This window comes from Lissotriton vulgaris, chromosome 6, assembly GCF_964263255.1.
Source record: "Lissotriton vulgaris chromosome 6, aLisVul1.2, whole genome shotgun sequence".
Lineage (NCBI taxonomy): Eukaryota > Metazoa > Chordata > Amphibia > Caudata > Salamandridae > Lissotriton > Lissotriton vulgaris.
Window position 1 is genome coordinate 903,140,955 of NC_141694.1, and position 24,652 is coordinate 903,165,606.

Genomic DNA, 24,652 nt, shown 5'->3' on the forward strand with positions numbered 1-24,652 from the left:
AGGGGTCGACACTTTTATATTTTTATGTCAGACATAGGTGACAGAGAATGTTTATCTGTAAATGTGTTATGACTTGAGATTCAATGATTGGACAGTAACACTGTTGAATAGTTTACAATTATCCTATTGATGTACATATGTATGCACCACTGTCCTTTTTCACAATCCTTCCAATACACCTATCACCTTACTCCTCTGTGCACCTGATTTTAAAGAATATATCCATTTATGATTTGTTTTCCATTGTATGTATTGATTTATTCAAATATTATGACTCAATTAAAGCAGACCCATTGTTGGAAGGAATAAATGGTGGTGTGTGACTTAGATCAGATGCTATTGATTAATATGCTGTATCGATCTTTTGTTTCATTTGATTTCCACTGGGACATAATCTTTTTGTGCCATTATCTACTCAGGCCCAGTGGCGTTTGGGTCGCCCCATTGTTATAAATCTTCTCATTGGAGTTGCAGCACTTGCAACACCAGTGGAGGGGTCAGATAGGGGGCACTGCTTATTTATCATACGCAAGAGGAATGATTATATGGATGGCAGTGGTAGTCCTTCTTAAGATTGTGCACCAGAAGGTCTATCTGGAGGGGCAATATGTGTGAATTGAGGGCCACCTTGATGGTGCACCTCTCTCACTGGTGGCACTTGAGGCACCCAATTCCGGAAAGCCTCATTTTTTTGTTATATTTCCCTCTACTTTGTTCCATGACCTACAAGCACTGAGCCTCTGGGAAGGGAGATTTTAATTGTGTACATGATATTACAATAGATCAATCTACACCTCCACTGCATGGCACTCAGGTGCATAGAGTTGCTCATTCTTCGGTGGATTGGTTGGACCACAGTAGACTGCAGGACATTTGGCACTCCTCACACACCTTGGAGCGTGAATACTTCCAAGGCTCCTCGATTCAGCAGCATCATACGAAAATGTACCTTTTCATGAGTAATCCAGGGTTATTTCCCTTCATTCAAATGGTGGAATACTTGGGCCAGACATTGTCAGATCACTACCCTCTTCTGGTCACTTTGGCTTAGGGCCGGTGTCGTCTACCTATCCTGACATGGCAGTTACCCATGCATCTGTTGCAGGATGCTGTGTTTCGGGAAAAAATAGGCGCACAGATACAAGAATATTTTGAGCTGAGTGAGGACTCTGTGTCAGACAAGGGAATGGAGTAGAACACCTTTAAGGTGGTCATATGGGGTCTATGTATTAACCTGCCCTTGCAGTGTGAATTCATGACCTTGGAAGCAGCGATCTGTGAGGAGGAGTTCTGCCTAGAGACGGGGGCATTTGAAGAGCAGAGCTTGACAACCTCCGGACCGACTATAGAACCCTGGTAGACAGACTAGGTAAGCTAAACTGTGCAGACTATTTTGCTAATCACCATGTGGGGTGACAAAACAAGAAGGGTCATGACAAGGTTGCTGGGCTCCGAGAATGAGCAGCCTAGACTGACAGCCATTGGCTCCCGATAGGTGAGATCCTCATATTGCTGTTAACCATTAACGAGGCCTTCTTTGACTACTATAGTTCCCTCTACCAATGGTGTGAGATGCACTGAACAATCCTGAGCTGCTGACATACTTAGATGCACCACTGATCACCTGCCTGGACCCTCATGAATGTCGGGCATTGGATGCTTCATTAATGATTAGGTAGGTCTGACTGGCAATATACCAAATGACACACAACACAACTTCAGGGATGGATGGACTCTGCATAGAGTTCTATGCGACAAGCAGAACCACGCTTGCCCTATGGCTTTTACGGTTATTTCAGGCCACAAAGGCAATTGGCACTTTACCATCCAACATTGAGGGAGGCAGCCATCGTGGGACCACCCAAGCCCAATAAAGATCTGCTGGATGTGCGCTCCTAAAAGGCAAGCTCACTACTCAATACTGACTGTGAGGTGTTAGGGAAAACTATTACTAATCCCTTGCTACCTCATGTATCTGTTCTGCTCCATCCGGACCAAAACAACCTCATACAATGGAGGAACACATTCTGCAATCTCCGTCTGCTGTTTCACATCATGGAAGAGCAAAGTCTTGAGCCCTTAGCTGGAGTGGCCTTTTCGTTACTCATGGAGAAAGCAGATGACTCCATGAGCTGGTACAATCTCAGAGTTTCAATAAACAGTTAGTGCTTCCAAGGATCTTGGTTGTATCATCCTTCGGACACTCCACTTATATCTAATAGGATTTTAAATAATTGTAGTCGTAACTTTCATCATGTTTTCATGAATTTATTTATTCATTGTCATTATGCTTTTTGATTATTCTTAATGTTCCATGTGTTAATTCTTCTTAACACATTATTTCTTCACAATGCCTTTCTTTCTATGTGATACACTCCAATGCATTTCGACGACACCCAGCTGATCCTCTCCCTGACCAACGACCCCACCGCCGCCAGAGCCAATCTGCACGAAGGGATGAAAGATGTAGCCGAGTGGATGACGACCAGCCGCCTGAAACTGAACTCAGACAAGACAGAGGTCCTCATCGAGGGCTCTTCGCCCTCCGCCTGGGACGACTCCTGGTGGCCCCCCGCCCTGGGCACCGCACCCAAACCGACAGACCACGCACGCAACCTGGGCTTCATCCTGGACTCCTCCCTCTCCATGACCAGGCAAGTCAACGCCGTCTCCTCGGCGTGCTTCAACATCCTACGCATGCTACGGAAGATCTTCTGGTGGATCCCCACCGAGACCAGGAAGACCGTCACCCAGGCCCTCGTCACCAGCCGACTGGACTACGGCAACGCCCTCTACGCCGGTACCACCGCCAAGCTCCAGAAGAGACTCCAGCGGATCCAGAATGCCTCAGCCAGACTCATCCTCGACATCCCACGAACCAGCCACATCTCCGGACATCTGAGAGACCTGCATTGGCTCCCCGTCAACAAAAGAATCACCTTCTGCCTCCTCACCCACGCACACAAAGCCCTACACGACCAAGGCCCGAGCTACCTCAACAACCGGATCAACTTCTACGCTCCCAAACGCCACCTCCGATCAGCCAACCACGCCCTCGCCAACGTCCCCCGCATCCGAAGAGCGACAACAGGAGGAAGGTCCTTCTCCTACCTGGCCGCCAAGACCTGGAACTCCCTCCCGACCGACCTGCGCCTGACCCAAGACCACCTCTCCTTCAGGAAGAAGCTGAAGACCTGGCTGTTCGAGCAGTAACGGCACCCCCCTCCCCCCAGCGCCGTGAGACCCTACGGGTAAGTAGTGCGCTCTATAAATGTCTTTGATTGATTGATTGAGCATTACAGCTCTTCATCAGGGAGTACAATCTACAATGCAAATTACATTATAAATACATGATAGTACCAGGACTTATAACTGCATGAAATTGTCATTAATATCATGGTGAAACTGTCATGCACTTTATTATAGTACCCATTTGTGCAGTAGTGTGTGTATAAAATGATGTGTTGGCCACAGCATGCTACATATTGGGAACACCAGGGATGTCCTTCTCACACTTCCATGCAATCGGTGGGGTCACCCCTCAAGGAACACATAGGTAATGAAAAACATTTAAAACATTTAACATTTATTTTGACTGAAGGGGCTCAATGTCCCTTCTGTAATGCAAATCAGCAGGGCCCACAGTGGCAAAGTTCAGTGAAGTTACAAGTATTGTAACACCACTGTCCTGAGTAACTCTGTGGCATATTTATGAGAAAATGTTGGAGCACAGAGCTGCACCAAATTGGGGTTCGCCACACTCCTTTTCAGAAATGTAGGGATGTGCCGTATTCCCAAGAATGCGGTGTGCCCCTGTGTTTTCCCTAGAGCTAGTGCTAAATTTAACTGTCTAACGGTAATGCAGGCACCCTTGCACCATGGTGCAAGGGTGTCTGCATTGCAGGGAATGATTGTTTATGTGCAGGAAGGGACACTTCCCTGAACATAAACAATCATTAATGGCTTTTCGCTCTTTCTATGTGTGCTGCAGAGTGCAGCACACATAGAAAAAGCAAAAACAAGGAGAAATGCAAAAGTATTTCCCCTTGTTTTGCCATTCGCACGCCTCTCATGCATGACATTCGTTTTTGGCACTGCCTCAGATTTACACATCCCTGTAAATCTGGGACAGCATCAAAAAAGCAATGGGTGTTGTGGTGGTACGCCCACCCCAACACCCATTGCACGCCCCTTTCATGCTAAGTGATGCGTGTAAAAAGGCCCTTATTCACAAGTCAGCGTTAAGCCACAGAAAGTGGCTTAACGTGGCTTTGTAAATTTGGAGAAGGCCATATCGCCACCAGAACGTCGCTAAAAGTGATGTTCAGTTGGCAATATCCTCTTGTAAATATGCCCCACTGTGTTTTTTGTAGTATAACTGCTAGATGTTGAACTGTTGGTTAAACAAAAGCGTGCACAGTGGCGAACACAAAATTCCTTATTGTGCACAAAGTGAGGCAGTCAAAAAGGATGTGTGAACTACTACCAGTGCCATTTATTAGAGTTGCAATATATTATAATTTTCATTGAAGCAATGAAACTTTGGGGAACAAGCATTGATAAATGCATTAGGTTCTGCCTATGTGATTAATAATAAGATGTTTTATGTTGTAAGTTGTAGCTTGCTAAGAAGTTGTACAATATAAGTTACAAAAAGTCTGATAAAGTGTTATGACTTTTTTATGTACAAAAAGGCAACATGTTGTGCTGTTAGTAGTGGTATAGTGCAAGTAGGTAATAACAACATTTAAAAAAATGAAATGAAAGAGGGAAAAATATAATAAATAGTAATATTATGTGTTTAAAGCAGTTCTGACAACTTTTGGCCCCAATGCCACTGCACCTGCAACACCATTGAAATTGTGGCTGTAGTGCCTTCCAGATAACTGCACTTGTCACATCCTGTTTAGTAGTAAAGTTTAGCAAGATTCTGTGTTTAGTGGGGTCCCTAGCGATGTTGGCCCCGGTGCCACTGCACCTGCTGCACCATTCAAATTAAGCCCCTTTTAACTGCAAGATAACTGCATTTGTGTCTCCCTGATTTGTAGTAAAATATACCAATAGTAGGTGTTTCAAAGAGGTCATGACAAATTTGGGCCCAGTGCCACTGCACCTGCTGCACCATTAAAATAAACACCCTGTTGTCTGCAAGGTAACTGCACGTGTGACTACCTGTTTGGTAGTAAAATATAGCAAAGTGGGGTGCCTATAGCTTTTTGTCCTGGTATTACTGCACCTGCTGCACCATTCAAATAACTGGGTGCACTTTGGAAGATATGTAACTTTTCCATAAGTGGATAAAATCAATACGTGATGAATTAGCTCCACTGGAACAATTTAACAAGAAGCGTAGAGCCAAAACCCACCAAACCCCCTGGTACACGCCCACTCTAGCACAACTACATCTCCAGTGCAAACAACTGGAATGAAAGCGGAGAAGCACATATGACCCAGTAGATCAAAACTCTTTTAAACTAATCAGAAAACAATATCACATACACATATAGGGGCTGATTAGGATGGAGGATTTTCTGCATCCTCCGGGCCGACAGAAGCCACCTCCAGCCCGGAGAATGCGGAAAATCCTCTGCGGACCCACCAAAGACCCACCGGTTTCAGTCCACCGCTTTTCCGCCGCGGTGGACTTACAACCGCAGCGGAAAAGCAGTAACATGGCTGGCGGTGTCTATCAGACACCGCCAGCCATATTAGGATAGAGTAAAAGAGATGCTTTTCCACAGCGGCTTTTCCGCCGTGGAAAAGCATACGGAATTTGACTTCGGGGGCCCGTAGCTGGCTCCCTGGGAGAAGGGGGGGTGGGGGGTGCACATGGGGGGTACCCATGGTACCCCCCTGCATTTGTATGCAGAAATCGGCAGGCACCGCGCGGTGCCTGCCGCTTTCTGCATACAAATGCAATGTATGCATTTTTAACATTGCGGCGGGTGCAGCTTGAAGCTGCACCCGCCGCAATTTTAAAGATAGAGGATGTGACCGCCACCCTGGCGGTCACATCCTAGTCTGCAAGGAGGGAACGCCGCTGCCCATGCGGACGTAACCTCCTACTCTGGGGTCGCGGACGGACTCAAGTCCGTTCGCGATCCTAATGAGCCCCTAAATTAGCTAAAAAAAGTACGACTCAACCAACATTTATCAGGCACACCACGTTCATAAAGTCCTTTACAGGCCCAAAAACACTGAGTAGATAAATCCCTCCATCGCAGACCTTATGCGACCAGGTTGCAGGCTTTTCGAAGAAAAAAATCATAATATACAAAAGGAACTTACTATAATCCCTACACAGAATCTGGCCTTAGAGATGGAACCTGCCCACATTGGTCCTTCATACCAGGCCTTTGGAACATCGTCACTTAAGCAGACATGTGAAGCAATAACTGCCTGCAAATCGGGCTCCCCTCTTGATGCCTGCCAACATATTGTTTTTCACCAAATCATAGACATCATCAACCCGGTGATCAACCAGATAGTCAAGTCCTCGCTAAGCACAGGCACAGTCCCAGATGAATGGAAACTGGCCATAGTTAAACCCCTGAAAAAAAAACGGAACATTGACTCATTAACTCTCTCAAACCTCCGACCAATATCGTTGCTACCCATACAGGGTAAAATTACAGAAAGACTGGTCAACAGAGAACTATCCAACTTTCTCGAAACCTATGAGATTCCACATCCCCATCAATCAGGTTTTCCCCCTAAGCACTCAACCGAATCTGCGCTATAGGAAATAGTTGACACCCTAAAATCTACTTTAGATAAAGGCAGGAAGGCGGTTCTGCTTTTACGGGACCTGTCAGCCGCCTTTGAAACCATTTCACATGACATCCTCCTCACACAGTTAAAGAATATCGGCTTCTCAAATACAGCATTGGCTTGGATTAGATCCTTCCTTACTAACCGTAGGCAAGAAGAGGCCCTAGGAACGTTTCTCTCCTCCGAACGTGTCATCACATCTGGCGTCCCAGAGGGCTCCTCCCTTAGCCCTTTCTTATTTAACATATACATGGCCCCTCTCATCTCCTTGATTTCCTCTTCTGATACTGAGGTAACGTCATTGGACAAAGATTCCACCAAGGCAGAACTCAATTTCAAATTATGCCTAACAGAGATCATCCAGTGGATGAAGCTTAATCACCTTAGATGTAATACAGATAAAACAGAGATACTACTGATTGGAAAGGACAATTCCTTCGAACCGAGTGTATGGTGGCTGGAAGACGCACCAGCACCCCCAAACACGGTTGAAGTGACAAAAAACCTGGGACTGAAATTCAATACTTCACTCTCCTTTAGACCACATGCCCTGACGGTGGCAGGGACATGCTTCAACATAATTAAAACACTTGAAAAATGATTTGACTTTATTCCACTTCCTGCAAAGAAGACTGTTGCGGTGGCACTCATCCTGTCACACCTAGACTACTGCAGCAGCCTACTCGCAGGAGCAAATAAACAAACACTCGAGAGATTATAAATGGTACAGCATGCGGCTGCACATCTAGTGCTAAAACTACCACGTAGTTCTTACGCCTCAGCTGCCCTAAAAACTCTTCATTGGCTACTCTTGCATAAGTGAATCCTATTCAAGGTACTCTTAATCACTTTCAGAGAATCCAGGAATCTATAACCTATATACCTATACACCTTTCAGCCAGATTCACTCCCTACATCACTGCCAGGACACTTAGAGCCTCACTTAGATCGTCATAAGCAAACTTTCTTAACCCCCCCCCCCTGCTTTCAGTGCAAAACCAAAGGAGGGAAAACCATAGCTGCATTAAGAATCAAAGCCTAGAATCTTATGCCCATGCACTTACGGCTGATCAAAACAGAAACTCAGTTCAGAAAGGCCTTGAAAACCTGGATCTTTGGATCCTCAGATGAACTTTGCTCATCACTCATATAGGGGCCGTTCTTGTCCACCTAACTCTCGCCCGCACAGCGCCAGGATGCTTCTTTCGGAGTGACAGTAGCGGTCCATAAATACCTATTGAAATTCAAATCATGACCCTATTGCCTGCTAGATAAATGCACTTCTGACTGTCTTATTTAGCATTACAATTTAGCAATAATCTGGGTTTAGTGGGATCCCTAGAGCGTTTAGCCCCAGTGCCACTGCACCTGCTGCACCATTCAAATCAAGTCCATTTTAACTGCAAGGTAACTGCAATTGTGACTCCCTGATCAGTAGTCAAATATAGCAATATTATGTGTTTAGAGGATTTCTGACAACTTTTTGACCCAGTGCTACTGCACCTGCTGCACAATTCAAATCATGACCCTGTTGTCTGCAAGGTAATTGCACTTAAGACTGCCTGTTTAGTAATAAAATACAGCATAGCTTCTTGTTTATTAACTTTATTTTTAACACACAATGTTTATTACAACATTTAGAATTTGAACATAACGACCAAATAGATTACATTGGAAAAAATCCATCCGATAATGCCTACCAAGTGCACAGAAAGGTACTGAGGTATGAAAAGGAAATGCCACAAACGTCCTAAGACTAAAGCATCTGCTTTACTCAACTAAGTAATAAAAAGCAAGCATTCCAGCAAACTGTTAGAAGCTACCTGCCGCTGAACTGGCAAAACCTAAAAAACAGGCAAAAACGCTGGAAACATTGTTTAATGTGATGCAGATTTTTGATCACACTTTGGTAGATTCCTAAGTTATCAAGTGATCACTAGCAGCAGGGAGCACACTCCCTCCAATCGCCTCTTTAACATGAGGCAGCAGTCATAACATTTCAGCTGTTGGCAGGCACATTTCATGTTTGCTAAATGCACATTATACGGAGAACCACCATTTAACATTCCTAGCAAAGGGATCCATAAAACTCTGGATCAGAAAATGAGTTCACTCCACCCATTCCATGATAGTCTGCAACTGTTTCTAAGAATGCATGCAAACTCAGCCAACAAGAGAAGGCGTGTCTCCTTCGGTTCCTGACACCACAGCTTCCATGAAATCCCATAGTGATATTTTGAAACACACTGAATTATATATTTTTTGTCTTAAAACGTATTTTCAGTTCCAAACTTGGGGGTATGGTGTCCTGCAAGTGCAAGCTGTCCCCTTGTGCGTTAATCAGCTAAACAACCTTGGAGTCACGTGCTCCAGGTGGCGTGCCCACCAAGCAATCAGCGAGGAGCACTGCAGCGAATGTTACAGACCTTTGGCCCACCAACAAGCACCTCTTCCACCCGCGACCTTATAGCAGGTTGTAAAGGTCTCACATAGCTTGAAAATACAGTTTAATCTTTGGAAATTGAGAGAGTTATTACTTTTAGACATTATTCTACACTAGGCGGCCTAAAGGGCAAAAAAATAGGCTGCAATGCACCCCGAGATTCAGAGGCTGAGAATAATTTGGGGTATTTCCCTCAGTGCCACAGACAGATTGCAATGCATATGCCCAGAATTGGACACAGTACTAATTAATTAAAGGAAGAGGAACTCCCCAGTTCATAAAGTCAGGCACTCAATTTTGTGCGTAATCTGCATCGATATTTGTATTTATTTTAAGGACTTGTTTTCTCCAATCTTCTTTTTCACTTTATGTAATCAATTCTACTTTTACTAATTAATTACTTTCATTTCGAATCCCCAATGTGAACCGTGGCTGTCATGTTCCCCATTGCAAAAAAACGAAGTTGACCAACCAGTCCACCCAATGGTGTTTTTGTCAAGTGTTTACCTACATGCTATTGGCCACCACTTCAAAGAGACAATAACATAGATATCTTCCTCTTCATTCACTACTATAACATTATATGACAACTTTATTGACCAACCAATCAACACTAACTTGAATTCATCCTCTCTCCTATGACTGGACATTGCTTGATTTAAACAACGTTTATCATTTAAATTCCGCGAATCCAAAGTGCGAAGCGCTGACAGGCTCTTCTTGACAGTTTATGAATGTGACGTATCAAATTTAAAGCATGGTAGCCACCTACAGTTTCCTAATATATTCATAATGAAATCAACTTATTCCTGGTGCCCTTACCACTGAAACTATCCACGCCAACCCAGTTCTACGCCTTCAAAGAATGTAGTTCATTTGGATACAGTTTGAATCCTGTTGATCATTCATGCTCCTTGGAATTAATTTTCCAGGAGTTCTGTCCAATAAATTTCTCAGCTGAGCTCATTTTGGCAGAGGAAACAAACTTTACCAGGTTGATGTGGCTTTATTTGGCCGAAGCCAATTTGGGGCTTCTCGTTTCTCATCTGAAAGGTTATGTGCAGAACACATTATATTCAGAAAATTGTTAGAAACTTTTTTGTTTCAAACTCAGTGAGTATCCTAAGACCATCAACCCTCCATAACTGTCCGTTCGAGCGCAGAGATACTCCTTCAGGAGTCGATTCTAGCGCTATATAAACCCATAAATAAATAAATAAACTGGCCTGGGAGTTCTTTTTGGGCTGGTCATTCTGGGTAGGGCAAATGTCAACTTACCTATGCCCAGCCTCATAGGCTTATTTATGAGAGCCCTGCATCACTTTTGCACCACATATAGTGGTACATGCATGACGCAGCGCTCTAAATTAGATTGATGTAGCCATGGAAAGCCACAGGGTGGCTTTGAGTGGCCCGATAAATCTTAAGTAAGGCAGCACAGAGCAAATTGCGGCGTTGCCTTACTCTGCACCAGGGAGGCGTTCCCTGGGCATTGCAGTGGGTTTTCCCAGGCAACACCCATGGATTTTGACACTGCTCAAATTTACAAAATCATGTAAACTTGGGGAAGCACCAAATCCTTACGCCTCCCGAGGTGAGGCGAAACGTGGAGAAATATCTTTAGTTCTCCTAGTTTTTTTCCTTTATCTATGTGTGCTGCATGCTGTAGCATACATAGAAAGAGGAAAACGCCTCTTAGGATTGATTTTGTGTAGTAAGGTGCCCCTTCCTGCACATAAGCAATCGGTCATGCAACGGAGGCACTGTGGCAACATAGTGAAAGGGTGCTTACATTGGCACTAGGGTGCTGACAAGATGTATGATGTTACAACGTATTCATTTACATTGCGGTACATTACATTGCAGTTTTTACAACACAAGCCGTTACAACGACTTGTGTTGAAGGGCGCAGGACTTAGGAGTAGTATAATTTACTATTCCAACTCCAGTCTACGTACAGTAGGGAAGGTGTTGGGTAGTAAATTATACTATTCCTTGTCCTAGAGCGCCATCCAGCGCAAGTCGTTGTAACGACTGGTGTTGTAAAAACCGCAATGTAATTGCATCACGATGTAATCCCTGCGTTGTAAACGATGTTTCCTCTGATGAAACAGCAGCAGTGCAAGGAGAAAGAACACTAATGCACCTTATTGCATAAATATGGTGCATTACTGCCCTTTCACTTTGGTGTGGGGCAACGCAACAAGGTAGAAATTTCTAAGCACGTGCACATAGACCTGCTGCTTTTAATTAGGCATTGATTTCTGTTTTCTACAGCTTTTTATTAAAAATGCGTACGCTCTGCCCCGGTTTGAGAATTATTACTTGGTGTATGGCTGTGACAAGCAGTAGCCTGCAGCTCCTGCTGGCCAGATTACTCGATGGGTCTTAGTTTCACAATGAAAAGCACATCTTTCATTGCCCTTGCACCTCCTCTCCATAATTGGATATTAGTCGCCACAGAAAGGCCCTTTTACTTAAGATAATTGCTATGACCACAGCTAGAAACTCAAACCAACACAAAGAGTATTATTTAGGTCAAATAAGCCCCTTCGAACAGTATTTGGAGCGTTTTAAGAATGGTTCTCATTCTGGGGATATACAAATGGTGCTTGTTATATCTGTCCTTTTAAATAAAATAATAAACATTTATATAGCTCACTGCTCAAACTAAATACCAGGCATTACTATTACACATCTTCGTGGTGAACATTTTATTGACATCAAAAGGATGATGGTCCAGGTAGGCCAAATGGAACTGGTACCAGGCAACTTTTCTGCCACTCCACTCTACTTTACACCCTTGAACCTTATGACACTCTACAGTACCCCAGTCCACTCTGTTCTCTGCACGAGTCACCTCCAAGCCACGGTACACCATTCTACTCTGAGCCAAACCCTGCCACTCTACTCCACACAGTGCCACTTTTTGCCATTCTACTCCACACCACTTCACGCAATGCCACTCTACTCTACGCCACTCCCAGCCACTCTACTCTGCCCCATTCTACACCTTGTCACTCCATTTAACTGTACTCTACTCCACCCTTTGCCACTCTACACCATTCCATCCAACTCCACTGTACTCTTCCCCATTCTCCTCTATGCCACTCTACAGAGCCGCTTCTAGGATTTATGGGGCCCCGGGCGAAGTGGAATGTGCAAGGCCCCTCTAATTTACATAAGTGACACCTTAGGGCTCTGGAAGCTGCTTTGTGCAGACTCCTGGGCCGCAGCTCCCCTCTCTGCCATCTACAAGCACCTCTTTCACAGCTCATATTGGGCTGAAGGTGTGGAAAGAGCTTGGGGGCTGAGCGTTAAAACTGTGGGGACGCTAAAGTGCTGACAATGGGCATCCTGCAGTGTCTCTCAATGGGCGGCCAGGCAGGAGGCCTACTTGCAGGACACACCTGCAATTAGGCCTCCTTGCACCTGGCACAAGATGAGGTGTCCCCCTCCCCTAGGCCTCCCCACACCATCCCGGAGAGGCCAATGGAGCGGGCCCCCTCCTGTAAGCCCAGTTACAGAAACCTTTCTTCAATGGGATCTGCAAGGGCACAAGAGGTTTGGTGCTGCGTTGCACTGGTTCAGGGCCCCATGCTGGTAGGCTGAGAGCGAGGCCCTGGGCAGCTACCCATACTGCCCATGCATAGCGCCGGCACTGCCACTCTATGCCACACCACTAACATTTAGTTATGCTTAACAGCAGCCATGCTGGCTTAAAGACATTGACAAAGCCAAAGGCTCTTGCATATGGGAAACCTATTGGCGTTGCCCTTCAGTTTTTAATTGGTTGGCAAAACAAAAATTGCAGTGAAACGAGAGAGCTTGTGCTGCTTGGGTAGAGAGGGTATGTGGACCAGCAAAGTCCCACTGACAAACCACCAGTCAAATATTTACGATTTACGATTCATAATTATTAATCAACTTGTAGTTCTCATGTAATTCACTGGATTGATTCACATTTTTAGATCTCAAACTAAAGGATGGAAATAACTGTTTGATGAACACCACTGCACAAAAGGAAACTAAAGTACATTCAACTCTGAAAGCATGGAGAGCTGCTGCGTGCCAGACGCAATTCTAGTAAAGGTAAAGTATCAAGGAGGAAAGTGAATGATCATTTCTACATTCGAAGTGAGAAGTTGACATGCGAGCTTATAAAGAGAGACAGCAAACGAAGCACGTTTAGAGAAATTATTTACGGGTTGATACAAAGTTTCAAAAATCTTCTCTTGATGAAAAGGAAGATAACTTGAGAAGGTTTATTATGTAATTAAAAAATTAACAACTAGAAAGACATAACATAGTCCAAAAGCACTGGCATCTAATAAGTGATTTAGGTATTGTAGATATTCTCTAATTAAATTACTGAACGTTGGGGATGTAGTCAGCAAAAACCATCTGAAGTGTTCAAATAGTCAGCAGAATATTCGGATACAGCATTCACCAACAAGGTTCTGTTGCTGTGGAACTGGAAGGCGGCATGCAACTATGTCACAAATACAATCGGATGATTTGACAATCAAGAGACTTCCAATAAATGTACCATTGCATATTTTCTAAATTGCTTGTCAACGTTTGTCTTGTATGTGATGATTTACACCTTTGATTAACTTTATGTAGGGAACACCACACTCTGTCACAAAGTGAGGGTTTTAGATTATTTTCGTGCTATTAAAAAATCAGACTTTCAGGATGAATTTTATGAAAAGGAATTGTGAGAGCTAGGAGCCACTTGGATTTATAGGCTTGGCTCACAGTTTCTAAGAGGGAGGAATTCTGAGTGTGACTTGAATGTATTTCTATGAGACAGAGGCGTATGTGAATAAAGCAAGGTGATCTATTAACTAGTGAAACTTAATGTAAGTGTATTTACTAGAAATTACCACTAGATCGAGACCCAAAACCCTTATTCTAAGCGACTGCGTAAATAACAATTGATGACAAAAGTACCTAACATAATATGGTTATCTCACAGCTAAGCAAAATTGAATATGGATTGCTTCTAACGACAAAAAAAGGCAATTTGTTTTATTAGTTTAGAGAACTTAATCACTGCTCTCTCTGCTTTTTCAAAATCAGGAAAGGAAACAAAATGCATTATCTGCCCCAGAAGCTTCTCTAGAGTACAGAATTCACTTCTTGCAGCTCTTCAGGGCTTTAAACTTCCTCTTGAAAATAAACTGATTGCTCAAACTACAATAGACAATAGATAGTCACTGATATGATCTGATAGATGCTTAATTATTTCTTAATTCAAAATTGTACCAGTAAAAGTAGCACGTGAGGCTGCAAGAAATATGTTGCGTAGGACTCACACATCAGGACTGACTGAAGAATCAAAGCAGAATTTCTAGCAGATGGCAGGCATAGAACCATCATGAAAGACTAAACAAGAGACAGGCCTATTGGAAGTCCCATTCTGATGAGCAACTTAATTCTTTTAATTCCACACATAATGTAACAGCATAAGGGGAACAGGTAGAACGAGTCTGGGTAAAAAACAATGGGGCAGATTTATGTTAACTGGCGCATCCCCAGGGATGCGCCAGTTAACATGCGCCACAGTGCGCCACAGGTCCGCCAGCCATGGTGCGCCGCATTTATAATGCTATTTACAACAAGGGGTGGTGAGGGACAGAGTCTCTGAATTAAGCAGAAAGCTCTCACCCAGTCAAGAGATCAGGGCTAGATCCAACACCGTTTTTGCATATAGCCAGGTTCTGAGCTGGGATGGTGCAGTGAGATAAATAACGGTGATGGATTAAGCCCTGATCTTTTGACTGGGTAAGAGTGGTCTGCTCAATTCAGACACTCTGTTCATCACCACCCCCTTTCTGAATCGTTTTTGGCCACTATAGGTGTGGCAGGGTATACTCAGACATGAGTCCCTTTCTCACTGCTCCATCAGGATTCAAGCAAGCCGGGCCGAAGACGGCTGAAATGCCAGAAACCGGTCCCCGGTAGCTTGTCTCCTTTCTGGTGAAGAATTGGCTTGGTAGTTTAGTCTGCCCTGTTCCCATGATGCACTGGGCCAGGGACAGACTGATTTGCATATAGCCAGGTTCTGAGCTGGGATGGGGCAGTGAGATAAATAACGGTGATGGATCAAGCCCTGATCTTTTGACTGGGTAAGAGTGGTCTGCTCAATTCAGACACTCTGTTCATCACCACCCCCTTTCTGAATCGCATTTATAATGTGGCGCACCATGGTGCAAAAACGGCACAGATGCGTGACACATCTGTGCTGGAAATGTGGCGCATTGCTGGAGTTGCGTCGCAAGCGCGACGCAGCTCCAGCAAGGCTTGGGGGTGTCCCATTTTAACAATGCTGCGTCAAGACTTACGCCTGCTTCAAGCAGGCGCAGGGGTTTGACGCAGCATTGGCTTAAAAGTGACTGAGTGAAATCTCATAGATTTCACTCAGCCACTTTTGCGAGGCGCACCTGCCCCGGAACGCCCACCCTGCGCCGGAACGCCCACAAGCGGCGCAGGGCTTTACAACGTGATGCATCTGCCTAGATGCGTCACATTGTAAATCGTTCGTAGGGATGCGCCATGTTTACGCCGCCTTGCGTGACGCAACAGCGGTGTAAACGTGGCGCAAGGGCCTCATAAATCTGCCCCAATGGGTCTAATTCACATAACGTTTTCCACAATTAGCAATTAGCATGAATAGTACTTAACTCTATGCTTAGGCGAGAGATCGAACTAAATATACTGAGCTGATTCTTAAAGCTTGTTCTATGATTAGGCATGTCTTCCTCCTTGCTTAGAGTGACTTACTCTTGAATTTCCTGGAGTAAGAACTTGCTCACACTTGGTTTTCATGACTAAGCTTTATAAAGCTTGACTTACTCCTAGAAACTACTCACAGAAAATGCTTTGTGAAACAGGCTTGAATGTATCTGGTAATAGTGACATATAATATGGTGTAATACACAGCAACTCACAGGAAAAGCTTTGGTGATCTAGGACCCTATTATATAAAGAGCGCAATCTCCCAGTTTGCGCTCGGCGCACCTTAAAACAGTTGTGCCAAGCACAAACCAGGAAAGGGCTCCCTATTACATGGAATGCACTGCCCCCAGGGCATCCGTGGACTCACAACCACCCCAAGGGCAGCGCATTCCTGTGAAAAACGGAGCGGCTGCTTTGAAGCTGCTCTGTATTTTTACAGTGCAGGGGGCAACCCGCCTGCACTTTTAAAGGGGATTAGATATCCCCTTGCAGGCGGGTGCAGTCGTTGACTCTTAGCCTCTGCGCCAATGTCTGTAATACGGCAGGGGCGCAGAGGCAAAGCGATTCCCTCATTTGCAAGGGGCAAGCTCCCATTCAAATGAGGGAACGCCCCCTTAAGATAGCGCTGGCTCTTTATGTGCACCAGCGCTATTGGTATAACAGAAAGGGCTGAACAAGCATCTGCGGCCCCTTCTGTAATACCAAAGTGCCCCCGGGGAGCACAAAGGTGATGCAAATGCCCGTGCGCCCCCGGGGCACTTATGTAATACGTCCCCGAGTGTGTATTTTAGTTTCGCAAAACCATGTTAGAAGAGCATTAGAAATTAAGACTGTTAATTTCAGCAATGTGCTGACGGCAAACATCTTACTGTTTATGCTTCATTTCTGACAGATTTGCATTGCAACCTTACTAGGACTATCCAAGAACTTTCAATTAAAATATAAAAAAACAAAATATTGACTTAACTGCTGATTGATGCTGAATAATGACAACGGAATGGTGCCGCGTACAAAAATAACAAGCTGCAATAAAGAACACATTCATTCATCAGAAAGGAGGGAAGAGGAATTAAAGTCCATTCAGTTCCCCTGTTGATTTGATTTTTTCCCTCAATGCAGGAATTTCAGTATGAGAGTCTCATACAATAATTGAAAACTACACAAGTGGTGTGACACTGTTTTTTAATGAATCCTTTGACTGCTCAACACATTATTCCTCTGTAGCTGTCCCTGTATTTCCTGGACACTTCTACTCTTACCAGAGGTTGCCACGGGTGAGGCAGGCTTATAGCACGTCATTTGATAACCCGATGACTATGCCATGACGCTAGATAAGGGGCGGATAAAAAGATACACCGCAACGTCTAAATCAAAGCGTCTATGAGGGTTCTCAAATATAACCAATGGCTATAGCAGATACCAGTGTCCATTCCCATTTTGATAACCTTAGCAATAAAGAACACATTCAGGAAACAAAGAGGTCCTACTCAGGGATACGATTCAACCACAAATTGTTAGATAATGGTCTTAAGTTTTTTTATTAGGTTCTTGTTAGATGATTTAGATATAGCCTGCAACCAGTAGAGCAGATCTTGACTTGAACACTAGAAATAATGTCACAACACAGTCAAAATGGCAAGACGTGCAGTTCATGGGCAAGGGAAGATTCAAACCCACTACTTGTAAATAGGCTGTACTGGGAACTCAACAATCATTCCTTTTTTGCACTTTTGTGTTGAGCCGTGGAAAGGCAGTCTTAGGGAAAACAGAAGGGAAATTTGATAAGGTTTTCACTACCAGGAACTAAACACAAGGTAAACATAGTTTACCACGAAGTTTTTACAACGCGGTACCTCTACCACGCGGCCGTTACAACGCAAATCGTTACCACGACTTGCGCTGGAGGGCGCTAAAGGATTAAAAATAGTAAATTTACTATCCCAACACCTTCCCTAGGGTCCACGGGGACTGCTGTTAGAATAGTAAATTATACTATTCGAAATCCGCGCCCCAACGCAAGTCGTGGTAACGACTTGCGTTGTAAGGGATGCGGTGTAAAGGGATGCTTTGTGACGGTACGCGTTGTACCATCATACATCCAAACACAAAAATACCAAACATACATTTTTACTTGCTTATTGTGGTTTCCCATGTGCTGAAGGAGAGTACAAAAATTGAAGGATCTTTTCAAAGCATAATCAATAGAACAAGTAGTCAACACAGAAGTGGGCAGTCACAAAATGTTTTATATGCCACGTTCTGATGAACCTTCTTGTGGGGCCTTATAAATTACAGGGTGAACCAGAACTAACTCACTGGTAAATTATAGTGCACCTCCTGCTACTGTGTAGACCACAATGAGAGGCAAATGTTAGCCTGTATTATCAAGTTTATTGTTTTGCCCACTGATTTTATTTGATGTGACCTCTGTCTCTCACATATGTTTGGAAGGTCTCTCTTCTTTAAATCAACACTAGAATCAAAGCTGTGGGATGTACTGGTCCTTTTAGTACACTTGAATTTATTAACTACATATTGCACCCACTCTATGGTCTCTCATACTCATGTCTAAATTCTACAGTCCCAGACACCATCTATGTTGTCCTACTGGATATGCCCCTGCCCTTTGTTGCGCATACAATTGAGAGACATCAATGCAATTATGGTGCGGAAAAGGCAAGGTGCCACCAGATGGCTTTGTCTGAACAAGATGGCACAAGAATCAGAGAAGTCAGAAATAACTAACTGGCCAATAGCAGAATACAAAATTGAAGTAAGCTGTATGTAATGTATGTGTCTTGTAAAAATGTATGTGTCTTGTAAAGCACACTGCTGCCCTGAGGCGTCATGGCGCTGTAGACTGCTGGGGAACCCGTCCTGGCTATCCCTGTGAGATGGTCCCTACTGGGTATCTCCAAGGTGAAACCAGGCATCCCCGGCGAATGATGGCCAGAGATGAGGCAAGCTAATGCCCATAGTTGCCGAGTGTGATTCCTGGTTAGAGTAGGCACCAAGGCGAGAATTATCGAGTCCGCTGACCCTGGTCCACGACCCTGCCACGTCAGGAATTGAACCCTGGTCCCGGACCGCTCTCTGCTTCCGGGTCTGCCGCCTCTAACCAGTGAGCCACACCACTCCACGTATGTTGGCCTTTTAATTTGTTATGTTATGTTATTTGTATTTGTAACACGAGCATACCACCAGCAATGGTATCCTGGTGCGGAACAGAAAGTTATTGCCTAAAGGTTCAAAATTAAGCGAAAACGGCCAGGTTTCTTCCTAAAATTTGAGAGAGATCCATCAGAACATATTGAGAGATGATGTTTATGCCAAGCACTGGGAGTCAGGTAGAAGTGTCCTCCTGCTCTAGAACGTCGGGTGCGAAGCTGGCGAGCAAGCAGGTGAGATGAGGAGCAAAGTTATCTGGTTGGAACACAGAAGTGTATGCGCCTGCTTAGGTAAGAACGCCCAAGGTACTTAATAAGTATGAGTAAGAAGCTTGTAGAGGGAATGCTCACGGATCATCAGCCAATGATCAGTGTGTTAGTCTGTAGTGACAGTTGTATGCGGAGGCAGATTGAGAACAAGTCAACAACTGTGTTCTGGGCCACTTGCAGTCTCTAGCTAAGGCAAGCCAAAATGCCAATTTACAGGGCTTTTCCATAGGGACTGGTAATAAGTGCTTGGGTCACCATTTTTGTTTGTTCAGCGGCATCCATTTAAACATTTTTCTGAGCACTTTGAGAGTGTTAAAGCTATAGGTAGACATGAGAGTGACTTGGTTTGCCAGAGAAATCTGATCATCAGTAATAAAGCCAGGTTCTGGCAGCTCAAAAGGGCTTAGGGTGAGAGCCAAGGTTGATGGACCACCAAGCAATCATATAGAGAATGTAGCTCTCCCAAATAACTTGGCATTCTCACTGTTTATCTTTAGGCAATTACAGCTCATCCAGTTGGCAACCGAAGAACATCAGTTCATGCAATTAGTCTGAATAATGGCAGTATCTTATTAAAGAGAGAGAAGTAGCTGAGGGTCATTGATGTAGGAGATAATATTGAAACCAAAAGATCTAACAATCAATGGTAATGGTGTCATATAAACATTAAGCAATGTAAGGGAGGATCCCTGGGGCACCACTGACTAAAAATTTGAAACATCACATTGTAAGACTGGGAGACAAACTGACTTGGTCTGGTGATAGCGGAAAGAACTAAACCATTGAAGAGCAGGATGTAGACACTTGATTAAAAAGGAACCTGAATAGAATGACATGAAATACTGCGTCAAACACAACCAAAAGATCTTAATGGATAAAAGCACCAGAGGCACCCTTATCAATGATACATCGGATGTTGTCTGTGATGAGAGCAGTTTCCATTCCATGACTTCTCTTAAGCCAGATAGTGAGAAGTTGAGCAGAAAGAGACCCTCAAAGTAGCTGGTGAGTTGCTGGTTGACCAATTTTCAAGGACTTTAGCTGGGTAAGGAAGACAAAAGATAGGTATGGAGTTTCATGATGACAGGCTCAGCAGAGGGCTTTTTAAGCAGCGGTAGGACCATGGGATGCTGCCATTCACTGGGGTAAATGCATAATCAACAGTGAGAGGTTCAAAAGGTTGGTGTGTGGGCCAAATGGGGTCATGACCAAGAGAATAGATGTAATACTGACAGTAGTTATCAAGAGAGCCAGATTTATCCTAATACTGTGCCCTTGTGATGTCTTCTGTTACAAGAGGAATTAGGATGGGCATGGCTGCCCATGTAGATATCAAGGACGACATATTAATAAAGTCCAGAATGTCTAAAGCAGGTTATGGGGATAAATTACGATAAATCCCCTAGATCATATTGTAGACATCGCTAGAAAGGTCTCAGCCGAGATCCTGAGATGGGGTGCTGTAGCAGAAAGAGGCAGAGGGATTGGTAAATTCATTTACAATGGTGAACAATTCTTAAGAGGAATTGGTGCATTCCTCGGTCTGAGAAGTCAAGGAAAGGTGACTGGTCTGACTCAGGTGCTGATGATAATTATGGAGTGCTGCCTTATAGGTGGATTTATCGTGAATGCTATATGAGCTATGCAGCTGCACTGCTACACACTGCTACACATATCTTGTTCACCTATTCTATGCATCAAGTTGTAGGTCTTCAACAATGTCTAATGACAACATATATCAACTTTTGGTGGGCATTCTTAATTTGTGGGGGGGGGTCTAATTTTTCATTAGACTTTGATCCAGAGCAATAGAAAGGAATGTAGAAAAAACGGAGGGAATGAGAAAAATTTGAAGAGAGGGGGGAAAGAAAGCAGGGATAAAAAAGAACTTCATGAGTGAGATAGATTCAAAACATGTAGGATGGTGGAAGAAAGAGGAAGGAGGTGGACGCATCATGCAGCTTTGGTATTCCTTAATCCTAGCATTCAGCACTGCTGGAGACTGGCTTCTAAGACATACTTTGAGCTTCAGCATTTTGTTTTTATAAATTAAGAACTGCTCTTATTACATAGACCATGCACATACCGCTTGACTCAACCGGCCTGATACATCTTTTCCCAGTGATATCCAGAACCATAGGCCGTGTGCAGAAGCAATTGTAGGATCCATCCGTATTGATGCACTGCCCATCGATACAGCTAATCGGGTCCTGGCACTCATCAGTATCTTTAAAATAACAAAAAATCACAATGAAGAAGATAAATGCTAGACCTGCTACTCCAATCATATCCCTCCAAACTCAAACCTGAACCCAAACCCAAACCTGCAATAGCCATTTTGAACTTCAAGAGTTTTTATTGGTTGTTTTCATTTAATTTACTGGGCATCTGTACTCCTAAATAAGCGAGGTAACTCTCCTAGATCCGTTGCCCCATTCTATGTTGCATGCAGTAACATCAAGATTGTAGGAAACAGAATAGTGTTGAAAGTAATACAAATAACTTTGCCACCCAGTCTACCTTGCAGTTCTGTCAACAATGCAAATAAAAATGAATTATACTTTTATATGGTTGCAATTTTCTTTTCTGATATTTGTTTAATAGCTGCAGGCACAGACACATCTCCAAAACAGACACCTCTTAATGTTATATATGTGGTGGATAATATTATTTTACAGATTTCCTGCAAACCCCATTCAGGCTCTGGCTAGCTGTACCTCCAAATGTGAATCTGACATGTTAGCCCAAAATCTTACCAAAGCATTGGAGCTTCACAGGATCATAGTAGGTGCCCTGCTTGCAGTAGCACTCGAAACCAGGTTGAGTGTTGAGGCAGAAGCCATTTTTACAAATTTCTTGTCCAAACAGCACACATTCATCTGCATCTGCAATCATGAGATAACAAGAGAATATGTAGGTTAATATTTATATGCAGGTAAATAATGTTTTGTTCTGTTTCAGGGTCTTAGTGGCAGACAACTCTACTCTTCGTCTGTGATTATAGAATATTAAACAGTTAGAGGTACAGTGTTTTTAGCACAACCAGAATGCTGCCTTGTATTGTGACCAGTGGACACCTTTGAGGGATAAGTTGAGGGATAAGACGCATTAAAGAGGATGCATGTTTCATATATGTTCAAGATATAAGGAATAGAAAGATGCTGAAGTTAACCGGTCAGCAGATATGAGGTGATGTACTCATTACAGATTGTGCACTGTGTAAATGCCTTATACCAAGAGGTTAGAAAAAGCATTGGCAAAGCCACTGGGACTGACTTTGGAAAGCTTACACCTTTTATAACCTTTTTTAGTGTATGCACAGGTCATAGCAATAAAAAGAAAAACATGCTGCTGAAGAGCATGGCAGTTATATAGTTGCAACAAATAAATACATTAAACAAATTAATAATTACATATAATTTTAATAGAACAGAATGAGTACTTCCTAACAGGAAGGTGTACTTTGAACATGCATAGGAGCCATGTTTTAGTTTAGTCATAAGAAAATATGAAAACATAGTTGAAACAAACAAGGATGACTAAAAAGAAATATAAAATGGCAAAATGCACTGGCAAAGTAAAGCTTTGGCGCACCAGCCCTGGCAATGAAATGTTTATTTTAGGTGGACGTCAATATGTAACCGGGCACAGTGCTGTCACTCACACTGCAAGTGGAAGACTTGTCACCCAATGATGTGTGCTGTGGCAGGCGGAATCAAAATTTGAATAACAGTTGAACCTATCAATGGATGAAGAACGCCCCTCTATGTATGTGTACATATGGGCATTTTTATTCATAACGTTTTAAATTCCATGGGGTGGGTGGGACAGGTAATGCAGCCTCTAGCCCAAACATAAACATTCAGCTTCGCCTGCTCTGCATCAATCTTTTGTGTATTTTGAGTGACTCTGTGCATGGAAGGAAGTGGACGGCCGACAGTGTATGATTCAGGCTGTCATAGAGGCCCTTCTGTGGACACGTGTGGAATTCCTCTTCAAGTGTAGCATAGACTTTTCTTTTAAGGTGCAGTAAAATAGAAAGACCAGGCCTTCCATGAAAAACCAGCCTTCCAGGAAAAAAACATACCCGGAGGGTGAATGTCTGAGGAGTATCACCCTGCCACTCCCTGTGGAGCAGGCACAGCCCTCTCCAATCTGACACACTGGGCTCCAGGTCTTGGATTTCTTGTTTTGATCAGCTCAAGGTGGCTAGTGTTAATGTTAATGTTAATGTTAAAAATGTTTTATCGAGTGCTCGTTCACCGATTGGCTTCATGGGGTGTGGACAAGGCTCGTCTGTGTGTCTGATGTCTTTGTCCCTGCTGGGTTCAAGGACCCCGAGAGAACTCGGCCCAGTTGCTCAGATGTGTGCTCCATTCTGACACAGAGGGCAGCTTATAACGCAAGGGGTCCACTTTTTCCACAGGTGCTGTTGGGAGCAGAAGTAAGCATGATCTTACCCTCTTTCTGAGACCACAATGCTCCATTGCAGTCCCTCTTTGCATGTGTGTTCATTTATTCCACTGACCCTCCTTCACCTAGTCATTATTTTGCAGCTATGGCCGTGGGTGAGCTCGAATGTTCACAAGGCCCTGGCCTGCCCTGCTGCCAAAGTTTAACAGCAGGAGAGGGGCCAAATCCCTCCCCCCTAAGGTTGCTCTGTTAAGGTGGCATACGGCCCCCCAAGTATAATCCAGGCAAGAGCCACCATCACCAAGACACAGAGATCCAGATGTGCTTAGCCAGCTCCCACTTCCAGGTCACAAACCAGCTCCACTGTGGGGACTGGATTCTCTTTCTAGCGGGGTCCCCTGCCAGATTTGCTCACACAATCAGAGGCAATGTCGTGGCAGAGCTACAGCAAGTCCAAGGGTCTAGCCGCTTGCAGACTTATAAGGCTGGGCACGATCATGTGTCCGCCTTGTTCCAGGCCATTGTCAGGCCCCCAAATTATGATTTTAAACCACAAATTATAAAACCCCTTGAGTGCTGTAAGACTAGCAGTTCTGTAGCAACCTCACACTTGCTCCAGCTCCACTAGCATATACTAAGGGAAGATTTTTGTTCACCTCATTTAAAAGTTTTATCTAATGTGACAGTGAAAAAAACCTCTTTCATGGGTATCGGTATCACAGAAGGATGGGCCAAACTAATAATAACAATGCTGCTTATATTTATTTCCTGTCATATAAAGAGAGCATAGGTTGGTGGTTCTGAGAGACAAATTAAATTCAATGTATAATACTGAGGGATTAAA

At 43.9% G+C, this 24,652-nt stretch overlaps 1 protein-coding gene across 1 annotated transcript in view; it reads right to left on the reverse strand.

The window, feature by feature from the left end:
• The window catches only part of LTBP1 (latent transforming growth factor beta binding protein 1), a 1,129,437-nt gene that overhangs the window by 67,543 nt on the left and 1,037,242 nt on the right, over window positions 1–24,652 (reverse strand). Inside the window, exons 29-30 of the mRNA XM_086926894.1 lie at window positions 22,152–22,280; window positions 21,482–21,622 (exon numbers count right to left, since the gene is read on the reverse strand). Coding sequence (XP_086783020.1) covers window positions 21,482–21,622; window positions 22,152–22,280 — 270 coding nt within the window. The remainder of the gene's footprint in view (window positions 1–21,481; window positions 21,623–22,151; window positions 22,281–24,652) is intronic.